Below are 22509 nucleotides of genomic sequence, written 5' to 3' on the forward strand. Positions count from 1 at the left end.
GAACAGTAACCGGAACAACAAATGCACTATCAAACCGACATGATCCAGCAGATTGAGACCATTCTCTCCGACAACAACAAATTCATGCAGAGCCTAAATCTAGTTTTGGCAGACATTTTTCAGATTGTAACGAACCGGTTACAGGCGATGAGGTAGAATTTTTGTATTCTTTGATTCTTTTTGACATCCTTTGTCATTGATGCAAAAGGGGGAGTAGTATGAAGAAAAATAAGGAGTAGTATGAAGAAAAATAAGTAGTATGGAGAAAATAAATACAAACAGAAGATCACTTGCTCAGGGGGAGCACACTTCTTTTTGGATTTCATGGATTTCATTTATGGATAGCAGTTTTGGATTTTTCTCATGAGTGTTGCCATCAACGCCAAAGGGGGAGATTGCTAGCATTCTACACTCTAATGAGAATAGTTGATGTTGTCATTAATGGCAACCAACTGGCAACCAACAGGCAACCAACCAGCAATGGGTTTCTACACATGCACCGGTATCATAGATATCATACACCGGCAACACCGACACCGAAAGGCACTTTCACCGGCATCCAAATTACACCAAAAATGAAGTATACCGACACTCAGGCCGACATGGGATAAAGTTTTGTTTATGTGAATTTTTTTGTAAATGTAATTAATTATTTGTAAGCCGACTTGGTATATTGTAAAGACTCATATATGTATGAGATCTTGTAGATCATTTTGATATGTAATGAATAGGAAATTATTGTTTGAGGTGATATAGTGGACAATGAAGGTTTTGGTTAAGGTATCTAATTGAGCTTAAACCGGTACTGAACCAGACATTTGAGATGCTATTTTGAGAAGTACATTGTATTGGATTTAACTATCCATATTGTAGTTAGTGACTCTTTTGAGCAATGCGCTCTAGGTAGTTGGTCTTTATGCATGTGCATGCCCCTATTGTAAGTAGTATTTATTCATATTGGCCAGTGATTAAATATTGTGGGTCACAAATCCCACCGAGGTTTTTCCCACACCAGGTTTCCTCATTAGAATATCTTGTGTTATGGTGAACATTTATGTTGTCTCTGTTATTTTTGTTTACTACACGATTTCTTGTTTACTAGTACATTGTTTCGGGTTGCAAAGTCATAAATAAGTTCAAATATTTAACTAACCGGTTAGACATTGATTCATCCCCCCTCTCAGTGTCTTTGGGACTGTCATTGAATCTAACATAGGGACACCTTGAAAATATTTATAAATCTGAATGTAACTGAAATTGATTTTAAATTTACACAAAATCCAATTAATTTTAAAAATTAGGGTTTGATTACCTAACCACTTAATTTTGAATATTGAAATTTGGGGAAAAAAGGGAGGAAATAGAAAATTTGAATTGTAGGATTGAAGACAAATCTGAGAACAATCAAAAATCTAAAAAGTAAATTGAAATCCAATTTTTAAACAAGTTCAAGATGATTTATGAAAATTAGGGTTTTCACAAGTAACCTCTTAATATTTATAAATTTTAATTGCAAATTGATCAAGACAATGAGGAAATTGAATTTGACAATCAAAACAATTTTTCAGATCTAAGATAACCACAAGCAATTTTTAGAAATCACAAGTTCAATGTTAAATTAATAAACTAGGGTTTTGAATTATTTAACCAGTAAGTTTGGAGAAAGTTGAACTTGTAAATGAAAAATATGCAATTTTGTTCAAAGGAAAGCATGCAAGATGTTGAGTTCACCAAAATGTAATGGTGGGAAAATGATGAGTGATGGATCAAGATGAAAACAACCCTTTCCCTCAAAGAGAGATGGGAGTTTCACTATTGATTATCCTTCAAACACTTTTCGCCATTACATTAGGAAGATAAGGGATGAGATAATTCACTAGATTCAATCTCCACACAAAGATGGTAGATTAAATTCTAAATAAATTGAGAATGTTAGGATGATCCCTTCTTCCTTGTTTGATTTGGAAAGGAAATTGATTAAATTATGTAGGGCAAAAGTGACAAAGAATTGATTATAACTTAAGATCAGAATATGGGATGAAGTTGTGCAGTTGGATATGGGAGTAAAATGTCAAGAAGAAGTCATATTACAAATTTGATAAAAATTTGTCCGGATCATGGTAGGAATGTACACAGTCCTCTGAAAAATCCACGAAATGATAAGGGTTTTTTTGCCTCTGAAAAATAAAGCCTAAATCTAGAAGTATAACTGTGGACCTGAAACCTACACATAGAAAAGAGAGGAAAAGGGGTTGGGATTGAGGTTTTTCCTTTAGGTCAAACCCCAATTTTGGAATTAACCAAGCAATGAAAGAGAGTACTTGCAAGTAGATGTAAATGAAAGGCTAAATTGTAAGTTACCTCAAGGGAGGTTGTAGTAGAAATGTTGATAGAAATGCTTGTATCAAATTGTATGTTGAAATCTCCTCTTCAATGGCTGGATCCTTGACTTGAGTGCAACACCTAGCCTTGAAGGGACACTTGAGAATGCTCAATGATGGAAAAGAATTCTTGAATGCTCTTGAATGATTGATTTCTTGTTAATTTCCCACTCATCCAATTTATTCTACCCTCTACAAAAGAGAGGATGGATGCCCCTTAAATACATGTTTGGTGGATTTAAATTTCATTATGGGCCAACATCGGGGAGGTTTCCCGCCTAAGGCACAACCCACAAGGCATGCTCTAGGAAGGGACTTTCCCTAAAATAAGGTAGGGACAGGAGCACTAGGCCCCTGTCCTCTGAGGAAAAGGGTGCCATGCCCCTATCCAAGTGGGGACAGTGGCACCGTGCCCCTTTCCTACCCTTTCTCTAAGGCATAATGCAAATGGGGTAATGTAGAGGCCAAGGAAGAAGCCATTTTTGCAGGTCGAGCACTCTCTAGTCTCCAATCAGGCTAGAGGATTTGAGTTTGCATGTGTGAGGAGCCTAATATAGTCATAAATTACTAGGAGTGCAATTTTATGATACTACACTTCCATTGCCACTCCTCTGGTGGTTGAGGTTAAGGACAAGACCTGTCCTGTATTTAAGAAACACCTTTACAAGTCCATGGAATACGACCCTGTTGGAGCATTTTTCTTTTTTCAGCATGGAGTCTTGCATGTTTATGATGTTTAAGCTTATATTCACTACAAAATTAAAGAAACCAACTTGGAAGACATCTTGAACCTGTATACTAACAGAATCATGGATGATATCGACAATCCTATGATAGAATTTATAAAACTCAAAAGAAAGGGTTTCACCCAATTTGTGAAATTTTTGACTTTTGATGAAAAGGAGTGGGTAAGATATGTCCTGAGTAGGATCCACACTAAATTCATGTGGCTAGACCAACCTTACAAGATCACTATGTTGGCATATGCACACTCCAAGGAGACATTGTAGGTGATTGAAGGTTTTGTCATTGATGGCAACCTTACAATCCTATGACACCGGCAAGGCATTCCACCAGCACTAGTAAGATCAAAATCTACACCGGCACTTAGACTACTGGCACCAGTCGTAAAAGGAAGCATACCGGCATAGAGGCCAACAGGTTTTTTGTTATAATATATTTTGTTTATTATTGTAAAAACATTGTAAGCCGACTTGGCATGATGTAAAAGACTCCTATATAAGAGAGATCATTGTAGAACATTGTAAGAGATGTAAGGATTATTATGGTAGAATGTAATTAGGCGAAATAAGGCAGACCTATTATGCGAATTATAGGTTAAGGGTTTATGTAAGAAGAAGAGATGAAACTGGTACTAGATCTGGCATTATAGATGCTATTTTGAAGCAGTACAAGACACTAGATTTATATAATCCATTTTGTAAGTCAGTGAGACTTCCATTTTGAGCAGTGAGCTCTAGGCACTTGGCCTTCTTGCATGTGCAGGCCCCTCTTGTAGCAGTAATATTTTCTTATTGGATAGTAAGTGAATATTGTGGGTCACAAATCCCACCAAGGTTTTTCCCACACTGGGTTTCCTCATTAAATCTTTGTGTTATGGTGTGTTTTTCATGTGGTTGCTTTTATATCTGTTTATTGCATTACTTCTTGTTTATCGATACAAAGTTTTAATATGTTCTACATGTTTCAAGTTAAGAAATTTAATTCACCGGTTAGATACTGATTCACCCCCCCCTCTCAGTATCTGTGGGAATCCTAACAATTGGTATTAGAGCTTGGTACTCTATTTTCAGAAGCCTAACAGCTTGAGGAAGATCTTGACACCAGTAGAGATGGAAAATTTGATGAAACAATTAGAAGTAGCTCTCTCAGATTTTGATACAGAAAAGTTGAAGAATATCAAACTTGAAGATGATCTAAAGGCAAATTAGGAAATTATTCAAGCACTTCAAGAAAATCTTACCATAGCAAGAAACAAGAGAAGAGAACTCTATGAAAAAATGTAAATTGAGGATGATGAAAAAGAACCTATTAATGATATGATAAACAAGCTGAAGCTAGAGAACATAACAACAAGGAATGAGATGTAGGATATGACTATGAGATTTTGTAAAGAAATTGAAGATAGAAAGAAGAATGAAGAAGATTTGACTAGAAGACTAAGTGATGCAGAAAATGAGAACACCAAACTTAGCTATGAAAATGATTTGTTGAAGATAGATCTAATGTATACACAGAATGACTCTAATGAACTGATGAGGCAAAAGGAAATCTTAGAAAGAGAACTACATACTGCAAATCAGCACAAAAAATTTTCAAGAAAAGCTCAGAAGAACTTGGTGACTTATTGAAGATTCAGAAACCTAATGGTGACCTTTGTGGAATTGGCTTTGAAGTTGGAGAAAGCTCCGGTACTGCAAACACATAGGATCATAGCAAACTGGTAAGACAACCAACCACTTATAAATTCAATGGAAAATTATTTAACTATAATAAGTATAGTCATAGAGAAAATCAATGTAGATCTAGAAGTTATCAGAATACCAATACACCCACCGGCCAATGCTCAAAATGCAATAAAATTGGTCATAATTCTAAAAATTGCAGAATGAATGTTAGATGTTATGTTTGTGGAAGATTTGGACACTTATCTAATCAATGCAGAACACAAACCGACATAGGTTATGGAAAGGCTATTCAGAAAAATAATGTGACTTGTTATGCATGTAACAAAAGTGGGCATATTGCTAAATTTTGTAGAAGCAAGTCCTCACTGGCAAACAACAAAGGTCCTAGCTTGCAGAATTTTTAAAATAATGGATCAGGAAATTGGAACTGAATGTGGATAGGAATACTCCTCCATTGGCAAAATGAACTAGCACTCTATCGGTAGGAGTCTCTTCATCCAATTAAATAAATTTCTTTGAGGGTTTGGCAATCAATATGAAATATGTTATTATTCCCTTGGTTGATGGTGAAAAGTAGAAAATTACTTCTATACTGGCAAACAAATTTAAGTGACTACTTAACTGGCATACATTAAATGTGGTAGTTGGCAAATTAACATTATAAATTCATGGTTTTGGCTCCATTTGACTTCACCGAGCATTCAAACATTCGAAGAGTGCAAAATCTCTAGAGCTAAGGCATTTCGAGCAAGGAAGCAAAGAATTTCAGCAATCAATCTTTCCAAAGGCAGAAAAAGGTATTTATAATCATGGCATCCTCCTCTATACCTGAATTCATAGCAAACCCTACTATTGTGGAAGTGATAAAGCACCCTAGGCCCGTATTTCAGCTAGTTTCCGAGATAGAAAAGAAGGATGATAATGTAGGTACTTTTTCCCAAATTCCAAAGGAGTTGTTTATGGAGAAGACCCTATAATTTATATCCATTGCCATATAGAAGAATTAGGAGATGAAGAAATCAAAAACATGTACGAAACAGTTATATGTGACGATTCTGGATATGTGAAACCTGAACATAAAATTGTTGAAACCCTAGGATTCACTAAAATCATCAGCATTTTGGACTTTCCTAAGGAAGTTATTAGGATAGTGTTGAGTAGAGTACATGGTTCATTCTTTTGGCTTGATTCGGTTCACAAAATTACCAAGGAAGCTGTGAAAGCCATAACAGGGTTACCTTCCACTGGTAACAGACCAGACAAGACAAAGAAGGTCTCAAATGACCTAGTAACAAACATAACAGGTGCAACATCCGACAAAAGGTCCTTGAGGGTTAATGATGTAACCAACATAAATGTAAGATTCATTAGCATTGTAGACACCCAAAAATGGTCAATGCTTGCGGAGTCATATTTTAACATTTGCGCATTGCCTCATTTTAGGTTTTTGCATCGCATTAACATTCTCCTATGTCACGCACTTGGTTTTTATCATTTGCGAGCATCGAGTCTTTCTTCTACATTCTTCATTCGTCTCGCTCTCAAATTTGGACAACAATCTTCAATCATGATTTTGGTCGATCTTTGTCCTTGTCAATCTTGTCATATTGCGATCGATTCGTCATCGATCCTTGTCCTTTTCAATCATATAAATTTGGTCTCTTTATCAATATTGGTCAATTTGTCAATCAATCTTAATTGTTTATCAATCAAATCATTCAGAATCATGATCAAATCGAATCTACATCAAATCAATCTTACATCAAGACCTAATTGTCATCCTTGCGTTTCTAATTCATCTTCCAAGGTTTTATGATTTATTCATTTAATCTTGTTTGGCATTTTCCCTCTAGGTTAAATAATTTATTTATTTATCCTAGGTCTTCTTGTCACAATTAAATGTTTATTTAATTGGCTAATTAATTTCCTCCTATTCTTGTGAATTAATTAATAAATGAAAGATTATTAATTAATTTACCTAATTTTCTCATTTTCTAATTTCACTAATTTTCTAATTTTCATTTTTTCTAAATTCTTAATTTCCACCTATTTTCTAATTTCCTAATTGCAATTTCCACCTAATTAACTTGTCTTTAGTGCTCCCTATTTTTGTGCTTCATGCGTCATACTCTTGGCATAGCAAGATGTCATAAAGTTCTAGTTCTCTAAGCTTTGCATTGGCAATATGTCATAATTCATGACATAGAAGGTGTCATAACCTTCTTCTTTTCACTCAATTGTGCCAATTTTGAAATCAATTGCTTCTAATATCCATTTCATGCTAAATTTGTCTTTTCTCCAATTTCTCTATAAATTGGATGATTTTCTTCAATCAAATCCCTTGATCCTTGATTCTTAGCCCCTTGACCCTTCGAATCCCTTGAATCCGAATTTTCTATCAAACTACCGAACTTATGCTTCTAGTACTCTTGAGCTTTTCATCAATCTTGCTTTCAATTGTGTGAGCACTTGTAGGTGAGATCCACAAACCCATTGAAGAGGAAAGATCAACAATGGAGCCGCATGGAAGGAGTATTCAATTCTACATCTGGTTTGCATAATTTTCATTTTGAATGCTTTGTTTTCATACCTCTATTGAGTGTGCTTGGAATTAGGTTCATTTCAATGAGTGTTCTTTTGATTGAGTTATCATGTCTTGTGTTTTGATCTACTTACTTGTTTTGATGATTCCTAATTTCTACGCTACAAGCATGATTATAGGCTACAAAGTAACTCATGCAAGTAGACTGAACTTAGTTTCCAGCTTATGCATAAAAAGTGCACATGACATGGTTAAGGAGAATGTGAAAATTTATGTATGTGAATGGTTAAAGGATGACGTGATTGACAATTTAGGGAAGATCAAGAAGGATAAGAAAGGAACATTTAGATTTGGGAACTTACTTGTATGCTTAATGCTACACATAACCAAATAGGTTCCCGGTATAGGCAACAAAAACCATAGATTTGACATACCGGTAGGGAAACAGTTATCAGACTTGTTCAACAACATGGGTGAAAGAAAACAAAAGAATATTGATGAGTATTTTCAAACACTAAAGGCCAGAATGAACACCAGAGTCAGACTATTAGAGAAAATTGTGGATAAATACAAGGATGACATATGTTTTGTGATCGAGAAAGATGAGATCTGGATGGAAGCAGTGATCCCAAGAATAATATGGGTTACTAAAATGGGCTATGAGACTGATGGCCACATCATTGAGACATATGCTAAATCCCTTCTGAAGCACCCAAGGAACCTAATGTAATGCCCCTACCCTAGTCAGACTGGTAATACCCATTTGAACTTGGTTGATTTCCTATGTGGCATTCTTGAATGGTAGGTTAACCGTGGTGCTATGTGTAGTTTAGATAATATAAATAATCATGCATACCTATTATTGTGCTTTTGCATCGATTGTTGTGTATATGTAATTGTTTCCTAACTCTTGTGATAAATCTCGAGCTAACGCCTTCATTGAATATGTATATGTATATGTATGCTTGCATGAATTCATGGGTGCAGGAGATTGCAGGTACAACACCGCCTAGGGCGAGGTTCATCTTCTTTGGGATTTACAGGGTTGAGTATACCTCCTTCATCCTTAGAATTCGGATGTGGTGGTTATAAAACTCTTGTCTTGTCTTAGCCATGGTCAAGTGAGCATCGCATGTGTGGTTTGTGGGGGCTTTCTCTTCGTTGGGTTGCGTGTCGTGTGATTTGGTGGACTTCCTCGATTTGTGTTCCTTGCGCAGGGTAAGTGGAGTTTGTTATTCTAAATATTCAATTCAATTTAATGTGTGGATGTACGCATTAGTAATGTAGAAAATTTAAAATAGGTAGTTTTCTTTTATATGATTAATCGTTAATTTAAAGAGATCGCTTTAATCATTATTGTAGCAAGCTTAAGGTATTTAACTTGGATTAATGTGCTCATTTACGCATTTGTAGTTGAGAAATTAGAATAAATAAGACTCTTGCATTAGATTAGTCATTCATTTAAAAAGGTCGCTTTATTATGTTATAGCAAGTTAATTTAATAGCTAATTTTAAAATAATGAATTTAATGAGTTATGCGTTTTAGAAAGGAAAGATTTAAAGTCATTAGGGAAATAGAAATAAATTCATCATTTTCGCATTTTGGAATAGAAAGGGTAAATTTTATTATTAAAAAAGAAATTATTTCCTTTTTACTTGTAAAGTTGATATAGTATAAAAGATTGATTTTTAGAAAATTAAATTAATCAAAACGCCTTACCCGGTCAATAGTTTCAAAATTTGAAGTAGGCCTAAAATTTATATTGAGAAATTAAAATTTAAAACTCAATAAGAAATAGAAGCATTTTAATTTTCATAAGGAAAGTGAATAAGATGTAATAAATAATGGAAATGAGTGACTTCCAATTTCATTTTCATTTATTTTATTTTAAAAATAAATGCCTAAATTCGAAATTGAATATTAGGGCAAAAATAGGGTTTCTCATTTAACCTAGTTTGAAAATGTTTTTGGGGGTTCTTCTTCTTTTGGGGTCATCTTTTTGGAAAAGAAAAAAAATGGAGATGGGAAAATTTTTGGAAAAATGGGGGATTTGCTTGGAGTTGCAGGTGGAGCTCATCATCAAATTTCTTGCCCGGAATGCGTCATGAGGTAGGATTCCAACCCACCCTCTTGTTATTTGTTGGATAAAAAAAAAAAGAGTTGAAAGTTCTCCATGAAATGCTGGAAAAAGAAATGGTCATTGAGTTTTAGTTTCAGTTTTGGAAGCTTGTTTGTTCTTGGATTCAAGTTTTGACATGGCTACTTGGACATTTTGAAGCGAGAAAATCTTTCCCAATCCTTGCTTATACATTCTGGAAATACAAAAAAAAAAAAAAAGGCTTTGACTGTGATAAATGGCCAATGGGGGTTTTATGTTATTTCAATTATTTTATTATGTGATTTTAAAAAGAAAAAAAAAAAAATTGCTTGAAACGGGCTAGATTTGTATTACAAAAAAATTACATACAAAAAAAAAAGTATTTAAAAAAAAAAGAAAATAAAATAAAATTTAGGGTTTTCGGGGGGGGAGCCGAAGCTCAACCCGTCCCCTTCCCCGCGGCGCCGCCGTAGCCCGCAGGGAACCTGCGAAGACCATAGTGTGGCTTGCAGGGAACCCTGCGTCCACACTGTGGGCCGCAGGGAACCTGCGAAGACCATAGTGTGGCTCGCAGGGAACCCTGCGTCCACGCTGTGGGCCGCAGGGAACCTGCGAAAACCACAGTGTGTTTCGCAGGGACTTGCGTCCCACAGTGTGGTTTCGCAGGGATCTGCATCCACGTTGTGGGCCACAGGGACCTGCGTGCGGGTTCCACCCACTCCCGAGATGGGAGGTGGGGCCCGCAGGTAGGTTTTGAAAAAAATAAAACAAAAAAAAATTGTTTTATGATATTTTTTTTTATATATATAATTTGTTTTAAAACAAGAAAAAAAAAAAATTATAATATATGCCATGGGCTATGTAAAAAAAAGGATTTTGTAGTATATAGTAGGAAGGTTTATTCTATTTGAAATTAGTTTGTAATTAGCTAAATATTGTCTATATATATATATATTAAATACGAAGTTTGTGTATATATGAATTTGTTGATTTAATTAAGAAAATAAAAATTCATTAGTCATGTATTGTTAAATTTATATTGGTTACATTTAATTTTGGAACCAAATCTAATAGGGAAGTATCCTTGGAGAAGAGATCAAATATTGTCTGTATATGAGTCCTTTGAAATAAAACACCATTGCTAACGTTATGAAATATATTTTAATAAGACATTGTATTTCTTTTAAATAAGCATTGTCTTTCGATTTGAATGATTCAGATCTTCCGAGAATTTTAGAAATGAAAACTATAGTATAGGAGAGTATGAAATTTGAATCTAAATTATCTTCATATATTTTGTTATTACTTCATCGATATGCTAGTAAAATGAATGGAAGTTGGACAATGTATCGAGTTGGAAAGTTATAAGTTTAAGATTTGTATTTTCTTTGTTAAAGTGATGGCAAAACCTTGATGTAATTGTTTGGACCCTGTCATGTTGTCATTGGGACACTTGTTAAGTCTTAGGTCTCTAAATAGGGTACTGTTGGGCAATGGACCTTGTACTTCCTTGTAGCATGCACTATTGATTTTGCTTCTACGTGGAAGACAACTAGGATTTATGGACCAAGGTGGTTATTTGTATATTGATTGTATTCGCCTAAGTGGCAAGATGTGAAAGACTTATCAATTATGTATTCCTAACGATATAATACCAAAGGGGTCTTGCAGTTGAGCAGACCCGGAGATGTAGCCCTTTAGGGGTGAACTCCGAGATCATATCTGTGTTATGCGATGTTTTAGTTTTCTTTATTTCATGCTTTAAGTTATCATGTATGGTTGTTATCTTGTAAGGTGTATGATGGAAATTAACGAATTTAAATCTAAGTGCATAAAATTATTCATCTTGGCAAATGTAGTAATTAGGTTCATAAGAGGATTGTAATTAAGATTATGGAAAACTATTTTGAAATTGTGAATTAAAAGTAGTATCAGTGGAAAGAATCTTGTTGGGTTACATTATTGGATTAACTTGTTATTAAGCACGTAAATTGAACAAATGAGTATGGGAAACAAAGATAGAATTAATGTTATAATTTCTAAGTTGAAATCTAAAGGATGAACATCATATAGGTATTTACTTTTATCTCCTTAAATGAGTACGCCATGTTAAATTATGCTTCACTACATTGGACAAATTTGTTTAGTTATTTATGTTTTAATCTTAACAAATAATCCTTACCAGATTAATTTGATAATTGAGCAAACTCAACTAGATATCCATATTATAACCCTTATAAAAATAATTCCTTATGATTGCTAAAATTGAACTAAAATGGGAAGTAATTGTATAGTTGATTTTATCTCAACCTTAGTAAATGTATATATTCATATTAACTTCATTTAACGAAAAAGGAGTGACATGTAATAAGATAATTGTACTTTAATCCTAATGAAAGAACGTCACTATGTACTCATGTTTTAATCATGTAATGATGAATATCATCTTGCTAACTATATTTTAATTTAAGGGATACTCTCATGTGTCCTAATACATTGTCACCTTAATGAATTTAGCCATCTATTATCTTTATTAAGACTTCAATGAATTCTATGGCTACTCACATTTTATCTTTCATAAAAGAACTGCAACTCATTAGTTGGCTATGCATGAAATCAAATGAAGGGTCCTCACTCTATTAATTGTAGATTAACCCTTAATGAATGCATCTCATCTTATTAACCATACTTTTAATATTTAAGAAAAACATCAAATGTGGGTGGTTATCTTAAAACCCAATGAATGAACTTGTCATATTTATCATTGAACCTTAAGGAAGGCCTCTTAAATTAAATAGGTGTTAATGTGCATTGAGTAAATAACCTCACGATGGCCTCCTAACCACCCAAAGTAAATGAATGCTTCCTATCTATTATAAGATGTCAAATCATTGAACATATATATAATCATGTCTTATGCATTATCTCACAATTAAGATATCCAGATTTAATAGATCAATTGACGCAAGTTGAACTAGGTGTAAGGTTATGTAATCACGTTGGGAAACTCCTTAGGATCATTTAGCCTTCCGCTGTGTTATCTAGTTTTAGATAACTCCAAACTATCTTAATGTTGTAACTTTTCATTAACGCTCTATATTATTATTTAAAAAAAAAAATATTTACACTCTATTGAGTGTTTTTGACTTAAACCCTTAGGGGTTTCCTAGTGGGGCATTACACCTAAGGAAAAAGTATTTGGCAGTGCAGAAATGATTAAAAGTCACATTCAATCCAAGAAAAGAGTGAAGAAAGTAGAAGCAACTATGAGGAGAGGCTTAAGATAGGCAAAGGCTATCAAAGAAGATGTACTAAAACAAACCGGTATCACTGAAGATGAGTTGGAGGCACTACAACTTGAAACTCACCTCTCACTAGTAGCTACCTCATCAAAAAGTGATATGCCTGAAGCATTCAAAAGAGTTGTAAGGAAAAGAGAACCTTCACCAGTATCCACTCCTTCACCAAGAAGAACTAGGCAGAAACAATAGGCAGTGAGGTCCCCGGTCAAGAAGACAAACCCTAAGAAGAAGAAATTGACACTAAAGAGAAAGACTCAACAAAATATTTCTCCGATTGATAGACTATTAGAAGAAATAATAGAAGAATGAAAACTTAAAAACATCAATAAATTGTATGCCTCACTATCAGTAGATGATAAAGAAAAGGTTGAAAACGGTGTTATTTTACACTTGCATATCTATAAGAAGTTCTTAATGCAAGTTGTAGATGAACTACCAGATGAAGTATTGAAGAGACTGGAAACAAGAAGACAAGCTGTGGTAGAGCTTGACAAGAAAATCAAAGATGAAAAATTACTTGTTGTCTACCTAGTTAAATCTCCAAAAGAAATAGATGATCTAATTGCAGAGGCCAACCGATTAGTATTCTCTACTGCACACTAACATATTGCACTAATTGTTGGAAGAGTAAATGAGGTTGTAGAGGAAACTACAAACGGATGGGATATATTCCTTGTAGAGAAGGAAAAACAGGAAGAGTATAGGAACCCCAAGCCTATCAAAGTTTATCAAAAGGACAAAGATAAGGGTAAAGGAAAGGTTGGTGGTCCCTCAAGCTTAAAGATAACTGATAATTTACCCCCACCACCTCAAGATACTCTACCGATACAAAAAACTGAAGACCAACCGGTAGATGATAGTATGGATGTATCACAAGAGGATACTAATCCTAATTTAGAGGTACTATACACTATGGATGTTGATACTCAAAAGGTCAACATTGTGGTAGATAAAGACACAATCGGTAAAACAGAAATGGCTAGTGAGCCACAGGTAACTGATGGAACTGATAACATACAAGAAGAACTGGTAGATGATAACTTAGGGAAACAAATAGATCAACAAATAGACAAACAAATAGATCAACAGGAAGAGACACAAATAGAGACACAAGCTGAGCAATAGGCTCCAAAACAGCAATAGGTAAATGCAGAATCAGTGCCATTGGCATATAGTGAACAAGGTGAACCATTGGTTAAGGAAATGGAAACAAAGACTAACCTACCAGAGGTCACTACATGCAAGGCTAGTGCTCCCACTAAAGGAATTCAGTATGTTGGTTCCTCTTCTATAGGATTTAAATCAACCAATGTAATTGAGGTTCTTTTAGATTCTTTGAAGAAAATAACAGATTGTAGCTCACAAGCTTATAAAGCTATAGATGATGCAATCCCAATTTTGAAGATGATAGCTCCAAAATGCAACATAGATAATAAGGATTCTTTGAGTCAACTTGACACTTTGTCTAAGTACATTACTGAAAACACAGTGACAATTGAGCAAATAAAGGAAGATGCATTCAAAGAGAAGTTAGAAAAACAAAAATAAAAATTCTTTGAGGACCAAATAAAGAAGTGTACAAGAGAATTAAACACACTTCTACTAGAACTATGCAGCTCATTGAAAGAATTTAAAACTCTATACAGAGACATCTGCAAGACAAATTTCTTGATATTTGACATAGATAAGAAAATGAGCAAGGTACAAGAAGAAATAAGTAAACTTGATGACAATTTTGTTAATTCAGCTGATACATTATCATTTTTTGAGCAAAAGATAACTAGTTTTGAGGAAGGATTACTAAATCTAAGAAGAGAAAATGAGAGAATAATAAACAAGGCTAAGAATCTGAGATTAAGACTAAGTCCAAGACTGGACTATCTAGCATCCTTGAGGAAGGAAATATCTGAGGCATTAGTACAAGGACATAAAACATCGGCAGAGCATATGCAACACCTCACCGGTACACTTCAAAGAATAGAGGCAACAATAAAAGATAGTAAAAAGTTTCTTGAAAGCTTAAATTTAATTTTGGGGGATCTTTTTCAAATTGTAACCACCTAGTTACAAGGTTGATACAGGAAACCATACTCTATTGACACTTTGACAACCTTTGTCATTCAAGCCAAAGGGGGAGTAGTGGTATGAGAAAATAATCAGGTAAAGACTCATCTACTAAAGGGGAGTTCACACATTTTTGGTACACACATTTTTGGTAACATATATTTGGACTTCAATTTTTGGACACACTTTTTGAATTTTCTCATGAGTGTTGCCATCAATGCCAAAGGGGGAGATTGTTGTCATATGCACACTCCAATGAGACATTGTAGGTGATTGAAGGTTTTGTCATTGATGGCAACCTTACAATCCTATGACACCAGTAAGGCATTCCACCGACACTAGCAAGATTAGACTCTACATTGGCACTCAGACTACCAGCACTAGCAGTAAAAGGAAACATACCGGCACAGAGGACGACAAGATTTTTGTTATAATATAGTTTGTTTATTATTGTAAAAACATTGTAAGCCGACTTGGCATGATGTAAAAGACTCCTATGTAAGAGAGATCATTGTAGAACATTGTAAGAGATGTAAAGATTATTAATCTTAGAATGAAATTTGGCGAATTAAGGTAGATCTATTATGCGAATTATAGGTTAAGGATTATGTAAGAAGCAGAGTAGAAACTAGTACTGGATCTGGCATTATAGATGCTATTTTGAAGCAATACAAGACACTGGATTTATATAATCCATTTTGTAAGTCAGTGAGACTTCCATTTTGAGTAGTGAGCTCTAAGAACTTGGCCTTCCTACATGTACAGGCCCCTCTTGTAGCAGTAATATTCTGTTATTGGCCAGTAAGTGAATATTGTGGGTGACAAATCCCACCAAAGTTTTTCCCACAGTGGGTTTCCTCATTAAATCTTTGTGTTATGATGTGTTTTTCATGTGGTTGCTTTTATCTCTATTTATTGCTTTACTTATTGTTTACCAATACAAAGTTTTAATATGTTCTATATGTTTCAAGTTAAGAAATTTAATTCACCAGTTAGATATTGATGCATCCCCCCTCTCAGTATCTGTGGGAATCCTAACACACTATTAATGCAATTAAGACAGTTACCTATTTGATTCAAAATGGTGAGAAGCAAAGGTTGCAACAGGTTACAAACCCTACCGTGAGCAAACTAACCAATGCAGAGTTTCATGGGTGATCGATGAAGATCAATACAATTAAAGAGGATGATGTTAAATTTTCTGAAATGGTGATTGGTCACAAGGTGTATCAGTCTAACAAACTGAATTTAGTATTCGACATGGCTATCTATGCAACTTACACAATGGTCAAGGAAGATGGTCATTATGACATGTGCAGTGTGTTGTTGGAGGAATTGTTGATAAATTTGAAGAAGATTAAATAGTATAAGAGGCATGTTTTTAAATTTGGATCTTTTATTATTTGTTTGGCACTCTATTTCATGAACCAAATCCCCATAACTGACAGGGTAGAATGGGATTATGTAAAACTAGTTGCGTAGAAAATAAAGAAAGTACTTGACAGTCTTGGAAACCAAGACAATCAAAATGCTGCATTGTGGGCTTTCTTTAAAACTTTTCAACATAAAATCAAACAAAGAGTGAGGATCACCAAAGTAATTGTCAATAAATATGAGGGGACAATATGGTGAACAAGGATGAATTCTTGATGGAAGCAGTTCAACCCCAGATAGTATGTATAATGCTAATGGGATATCAGGTTGATGAGGCTACCTTGGATGCATATTCACAACACTTGTTGAATGCTCTGGAAGACACTAAGGAAGAGAAGTTTAGAACATGCAAAGAGAAATCAATGGAGTTGCACTCCAAGTTCTCTAAACCGGTGAGGAAGAGGAAGGTGGCAAAGATTTTAGAAGATACTATTATTGAGGAAGGCCATCCTTAGGAAAGAGTCAAGGTTTTTAGGGAAGCAAGGGATGCAGTTGAAAAAGAAAATAAATAATGCCTGCACCTGCTCCCATTAAAATAAGGTAACAGGACCTTATCCCGCTCCAGTGAAGACACCTCCTGCTGAAGCTGAGCCATCCGATGTATCTGCAAAGGGGAAAGGTGTTTTGAGGAAGAAGCAGAAGACATAAAGAAATTATGTAGTTTTTTATTTGGTGCAATCAGAGACTAAATCTGATTCAGATATTCACAAGGCATTGAAGAAAGGTGAATTTTCTAAAGTGATCCGGAAATCCCAATTTGATGGTGAGAAGGAGGAGCCAAAGAAGAAGAAGGCAACATCTAATCCTATCCTGGCAAGAAATCCTAAGAAAGGAAAGAAGACAAAATCGGATCTAGATGAGGTTATAGAATCTGGTAAGATGAAATATTCTAAAATAGAGTATCATATTGTTCCTCCGTTATTTACATAGGAATTAATTGATGAAATTATTAAAGATCAAAATTTGAAGAACATCCCTATATATTATGTAAATATGAATGATAAGGATCAGAGGAAGATTGAGGAAGCTGTAATTTTGTATATGGATGTATTTAGTAGAGCTTTGATTGAGTTAGAAAAATATCTTTCCAAATATTTGTACAACTTAATTGATGCTAGGAGAAAATCTGCAAGCCAAATGGACAGAGAAATAAAGGAGAGTGAACTGGTTAATCAGTGCACTAGTATCACTATAGAAGAAATTGTCAGATTAATTTTATTAGAAAATAAAAAGGAATTCTAAAGTAAGAACAACGTCAATAGTCTAATGGTTGGCTGAGTTAAAGAAGTAAGGAGAGAAACTAGTGAAATCTAGAAAAAAATTCTCACCGAGACTCGGCTTGTAGGTACTATCTTTCAAAATGATGCGACTCAGTCAAAAAATCCTCTGGCAGACAATGTAAATAAAGAAGAGGATACACAAGATGTTGGTGAATAAAAAAAATTGGATTCTGTTGAGGATGAGCCTACAAATGCAAATGATAAACAACCAGATGTAGAGGATGGTGCACCAAGTGGTGACAATAGTGCATAGGAGGCACCTAAATAAGTTAAATATGGACCTGTTGAGGTAGAGAACAAAGAAGAGGTGAAACATGATTAACTAGTTAAGGACAAGGGTAAGGGAATGGAGACTCTGGTACTTGTGGAAATTGACACTATAAAAACCCAAAGCCTAAGGAGTTTTCCCTAGTTCAATATCAATTTTGATAAACCCTTCAAGCAAATGTCTTCAACAGAGAGAATGATAGCTACCGTTTCTCTTCACGTGCAAGCCAGTCAAGAGTTAGGACAGTCGAAATCTGAATAGAAGAAACTCATTGAAAAATCTATTAAAGTTTTGGAATAGGTGGTACCAGATCTGCAACTTGATGGAAGTAACAGTTCATCTAGTAAGCTTCAAAATTTAATCGATCATACATCCACCTAATTTGATTCTTTATCTCAAGGATCAGCCCAACAAGCTATGGAGAAGTTTAAAGATACTAAAGTTAAAATATTTTCGCAAATGATTACTAAGGATAAGGCACAACTAGGTAGAGAGTTAAAACTGATTGATGAGGCCTTAGTGGAAGGTGGTAAAATTTACAAGTCTTGTCTAATTTTGACCAATTTTACTACTGAGATAGACAAGCAGATAGAGAATTATAAAGGGCAGTTAGCTTAGATTTCTCAGGCCTATGATCCCACGACTAATTTAACTAGCAGTATTGAGGGACAAATTTTCAATATCACTGAGCAGATTAGGAATTTTGAGAAGGAAAATAAAAGGATGATTAGGCAAACAGTTGAACTCCAGAACTTAATTGGTCCCTAGTTGGACACCTTAGTGTATCATAAGATGGACTACATTTAGAACATGTCTCAAGAGACTCCTACTGAGATTGCAGCTATAGAATTTCACACATATATGTTGAATAGTTTTGTTTCAATTTTGGAGAAGTTGCAAGCACGTTGGAACACATATCTTGGGTTCTTGAAGAAGGAATATGTGGATATATTGAAGCATGTATAGATTTAATCCTCCGATGAATGTGTATATATGTATAAGCAATTTTGGTGCACACCCTATCTTTGGCATTCATATCAAAGGGGGAGAGATGAGGTGAAAAATGTAAAGTGTATAGATTGATTGTATATATGGAGTATGTAGTCTGATGTATCTTAGATTCATGGATTTCTGATCTAAGGGGAAACCTTATAATTCTTTTATTCTTTCATCTGGCTGTACAGGTTTCAACACTTAGCCTTTTTCCACAGGTGTTGCCATCAATGCCAAAGGGGGAGATTGTTGGCAATTGACAGTCATCTTGTGTTTTAAGGTGACTTTCGGTGGTTGGTTATTTATTTAGGGTTGTCATTGATGGAAAATCTTTGTGTTGGTTTGATCCAATAGTTCTGATCTATCTTAGCCAGAATATGGAGGTAACGAGTAGGCAGTTAACCAGTAAAATAGGGTAAAACAAGGTATTTCAATAATTTTTTGATCCAGAATGAACTCTAGTGATTATGGTGATTGTTTTTGTGATCTCAATGATATGAAAGACCTTTAGGAAGCATGTTTTTATAATATTTTTGTCTAGTGCTATGTTTTATTTGAGATTGAAGCTGACTTGATCTACACGTTACACTTATTGAAGCCAAATTGAAGGAGATTATTTTTGTGGTAAGACTGGATATATAAGATCATTTTGGCAATTGATTTTTGATGTGTTATATTTGTGGTGATCCATTTTAGTGTGACTAAGAGTAGTTTCACGTGCACATTTTTCTTTCAAATTAATCGGTATCTTACAGAGGCTGAGACAGTCAAAGATTAAGATCCTATTCGGAACTCATCTTTTCATAGTTAGATGTTGATTAAGAGTTAATTTCATTATATTTATACATTATAAACTATTGTAAGTTAGTGAGACTTCCTTGAGAGCTGTATCCCTTTGGGAAACTTAATTTGAGCAGTGAGCTCTAGGCAGTGAGCCTGAATGCAAGTGCATTCCCATCTATGTAATATTTATGTACTCCTAGCCATAGTATATTAATATTGTGGATTCCAGCCCCACCATAGTTTTTTTCCTTTCCGTATTTTCACATAAAAAATTTGCTGTTCTGGATTTGTGTATTTATTATTGCATGTTTATGTTCTTATCTATTATGCATTGTTAATCAGTGGATAAATAATAAGTTTGTGGTTTCAATTTTTGGTAGATCACTGATTCACCCCCCCTCTCAGTGATCTCTGATTCTAACAAAAAACAACCACAAAAAATTATCTGCAAGATCCACAAACTAAATCATCACCATTGTTCTAATGAAAACATGATTACTAGATCTACTAACTTACACAAAACTTATCACCAAAGGCTATAAACTTGTTGGGAATTGATGTTGTTGGGATATGTTGTTGTCATTGATGTCAACATATTCTTTCTCTAGTGACTGCAGATTGGTTTTGTTTAATAGAGAGTATGACTAAGAGGGGGGGTGACTTAGTGGTTCCTAAATTTTTTACTTTCAAAGCAACTTCAGAATAGCAACACACCCACCGGCCAATGCTCAAAATGCAATAAAATTGGTCATAACTCTAAAAATTGCAGAATGAATGTTAGATGTTATGTTTGTGGAAGATTTGGACACTTATCTAATCAATACAGAACACAAACTGGCATAGGTTATGGAAAGGCTATTCAGACAAATAATGTGACCTGTTATGCATTTAACAAAAGTGGGCATATTGCTAAATTTTGTAGAAGCAAGTCTGCACTGACAAACAACAAAGTTCCTAGCTTGCAAGGAAAAGAAAAAGTTGAAGAAGTTAAGCATGAATTTTTAAAACAATGGATCAGGAAATCGGAACTGAATGTGGATAGGAATACTCCTCCACTGGCAGAATAGAGTAGTACTCCACTGGCAGGAGTCTCTTCATCCAATTAAATAAATTTCTTTGAGGGTTTGGCAATCAATATGAAATATGTTATTATTCCCTCAGTTGATGGTGAAAAGTGGAAAATTACTTCTATACCGGCAAACAAAGTTAAGTGACTACTTAACCGACATACATTAAATGTGGTAGTTGGCAAATTAACATTATAAATTAGTGGTTTTGGCTCCATTTGACTTCACTAAGAATTCAAGCATTCAAAGAGCACAAAATCTCTAGAGCTAAGGAATTTCGAGCAAGGAAGCAAAGCATTTCAGCAATCAATCTTTCCAAAGGTAGAAAAATGTATTTATAATCATGGCATCCTCCTCTATACCTGAATTCATAGCAAACCCTACTATTGTGGAAGTGATCAAGCGCCCTAGGCCCGTATTTTAGCTAGTTTCTAAGATAGAAAAGAAGGATGATAATGTAGGTAATTTTTCCCAAATTCCCAAAGGAGTTGTTTATGCAGAAGACCCTAGAATTTATATCCATTGCCATATAGAAGAATTAGAAGATGAAGAAATCAAAAACATGTACAAAATTGTTATATGTGATGATTCTGAAAATGTGAAACCTGAACATAAAATTGTTGAAACCCTAGGATTCACTAAAATCATTAGCATTCCAGACTTTCCTAACAAAGTTATTAGGATAGTGTTGAGTAGAGTACATGGTTCATTCTTTTGGCTTGATTCGGTTCATAAAATTATGAAGGAGGTTGTGAAAGCTATAATAGGGTTACCTTCCACTGGTAACAGACTAGACAAGATAAAGAAGGTCCCAAATGACCTAGTAACAAACGTAACAGGTGCAACATCCAACAAAAGGTCCTTGACGGTTAATGATGTAACCGACATAAATGTAAGATTCATTAGCATGATTCTAGGCTACAAAGTAACTCATGCAAACAGAATGAACTTAGTTTCCATCTTTTTCATAAAAAGTGCACATGACATGGTTAAGAAGAATGTGAAAATTTATGTATGTGAAAGGTTAAAGGATGAATTGATTGACAATTTAGGGAAGACTAAGAAGGATAAGAAAGGAAAATTTAGATTTGGCAACTTACTTGTATGCTTAATGCTACACATAACCAAATAGGGTCCCTGTATAGGCAACAAAAACCTTGGATTTGACATACTGCTAGGAAATAGTTATCAGAATTGTTCAACAACATGGGTGAAAGAAAACAAAAGAATATTGATGAGCATTTTCAAACACTAAAGGCCAGAATGAACACCAGAGTCAGACTATCAGAGAAAATTGTGGATAAATACAAGGATGACATATGTTTTGTGATCAAGAAAGATGAGATCTGGATGGAAGCTGTGATCCCAGGAATAATCTAGGTTACTGAAATGGGCTATGAGACCGATGACCACATCATTGAGACATACACTAAAGCCCTTCTGAAGCACCCAAGGAACCTAAGGAAAAAGTATTTGGCAATGCAGAAATGATTGAAAGTCAAATTCAATCCAAGAAAAGAGTGAAGAAAGTAGAAGCAACTGCGAGGAGAGGCTCAAGACAGGCAAAGGCTATCAAAGAAGATGTACTAAAACAAACCGGTATCACTGAAGATGAGTTGGAGGCACTACAACTTGAAACTCACCTCTCACCGGTAGCTACCTCATCAGAAAGTTATATGCCTGCAGCATTCAAAAGAGTTGTAAGGAAAAGAGAACCATCACCGGTATCCACTCCTTCACCAAGAAGAACCAGGCAAAAACAATAGGCAACGAGGCCCCTGGTTAAGAAGACAAACCCTAAGAAGAAGAAATTGACACCAAAGAAAAAGACTCAACAAAATATTTCTCTGATTGATAGATTGTTAGA

The 22509-nt window shown here is 34.8% G+C and overlaps 1 protein-coding gene across 1 annotated transcript in view; it reads left to right on the forward strand.

Annotated features, from left to right (window-relative positions):
• LOC131876675 (uncharacterized) overlaps positions 1-22509 on the forward strand; it is a 182120-nt gene that overhangs the window by 155470 nt on the left and 4141 nt on the right. The window contains exon 3 of the mRNA XM_059222126.1: positions 16934-17125. Within this exon, the coding sequence (XP_059078109.1) occupies positions 16934-17125 (192 nt within the window). The remainder of the gene's footprint in view (positions 1-16933; positions 17126-22509) is intronic.

The sequence above is a fragment of the Cryptomeria japonica genome, chromosome 6, assembly GCF_030272615.1.
Source record: "Cryptomeria japonica chromosome 6, Sugi_1.0, whole genome shotgun sequence".
In the NCBI taxonomy this organism is placed as follows: domain Eukaryota; kingdom Viridiplantae; phylum Streptophyta; class Pinopsida; order Cupressales; family Cupressaceae; genus Cryptomeria; species Cryptomeria japonica.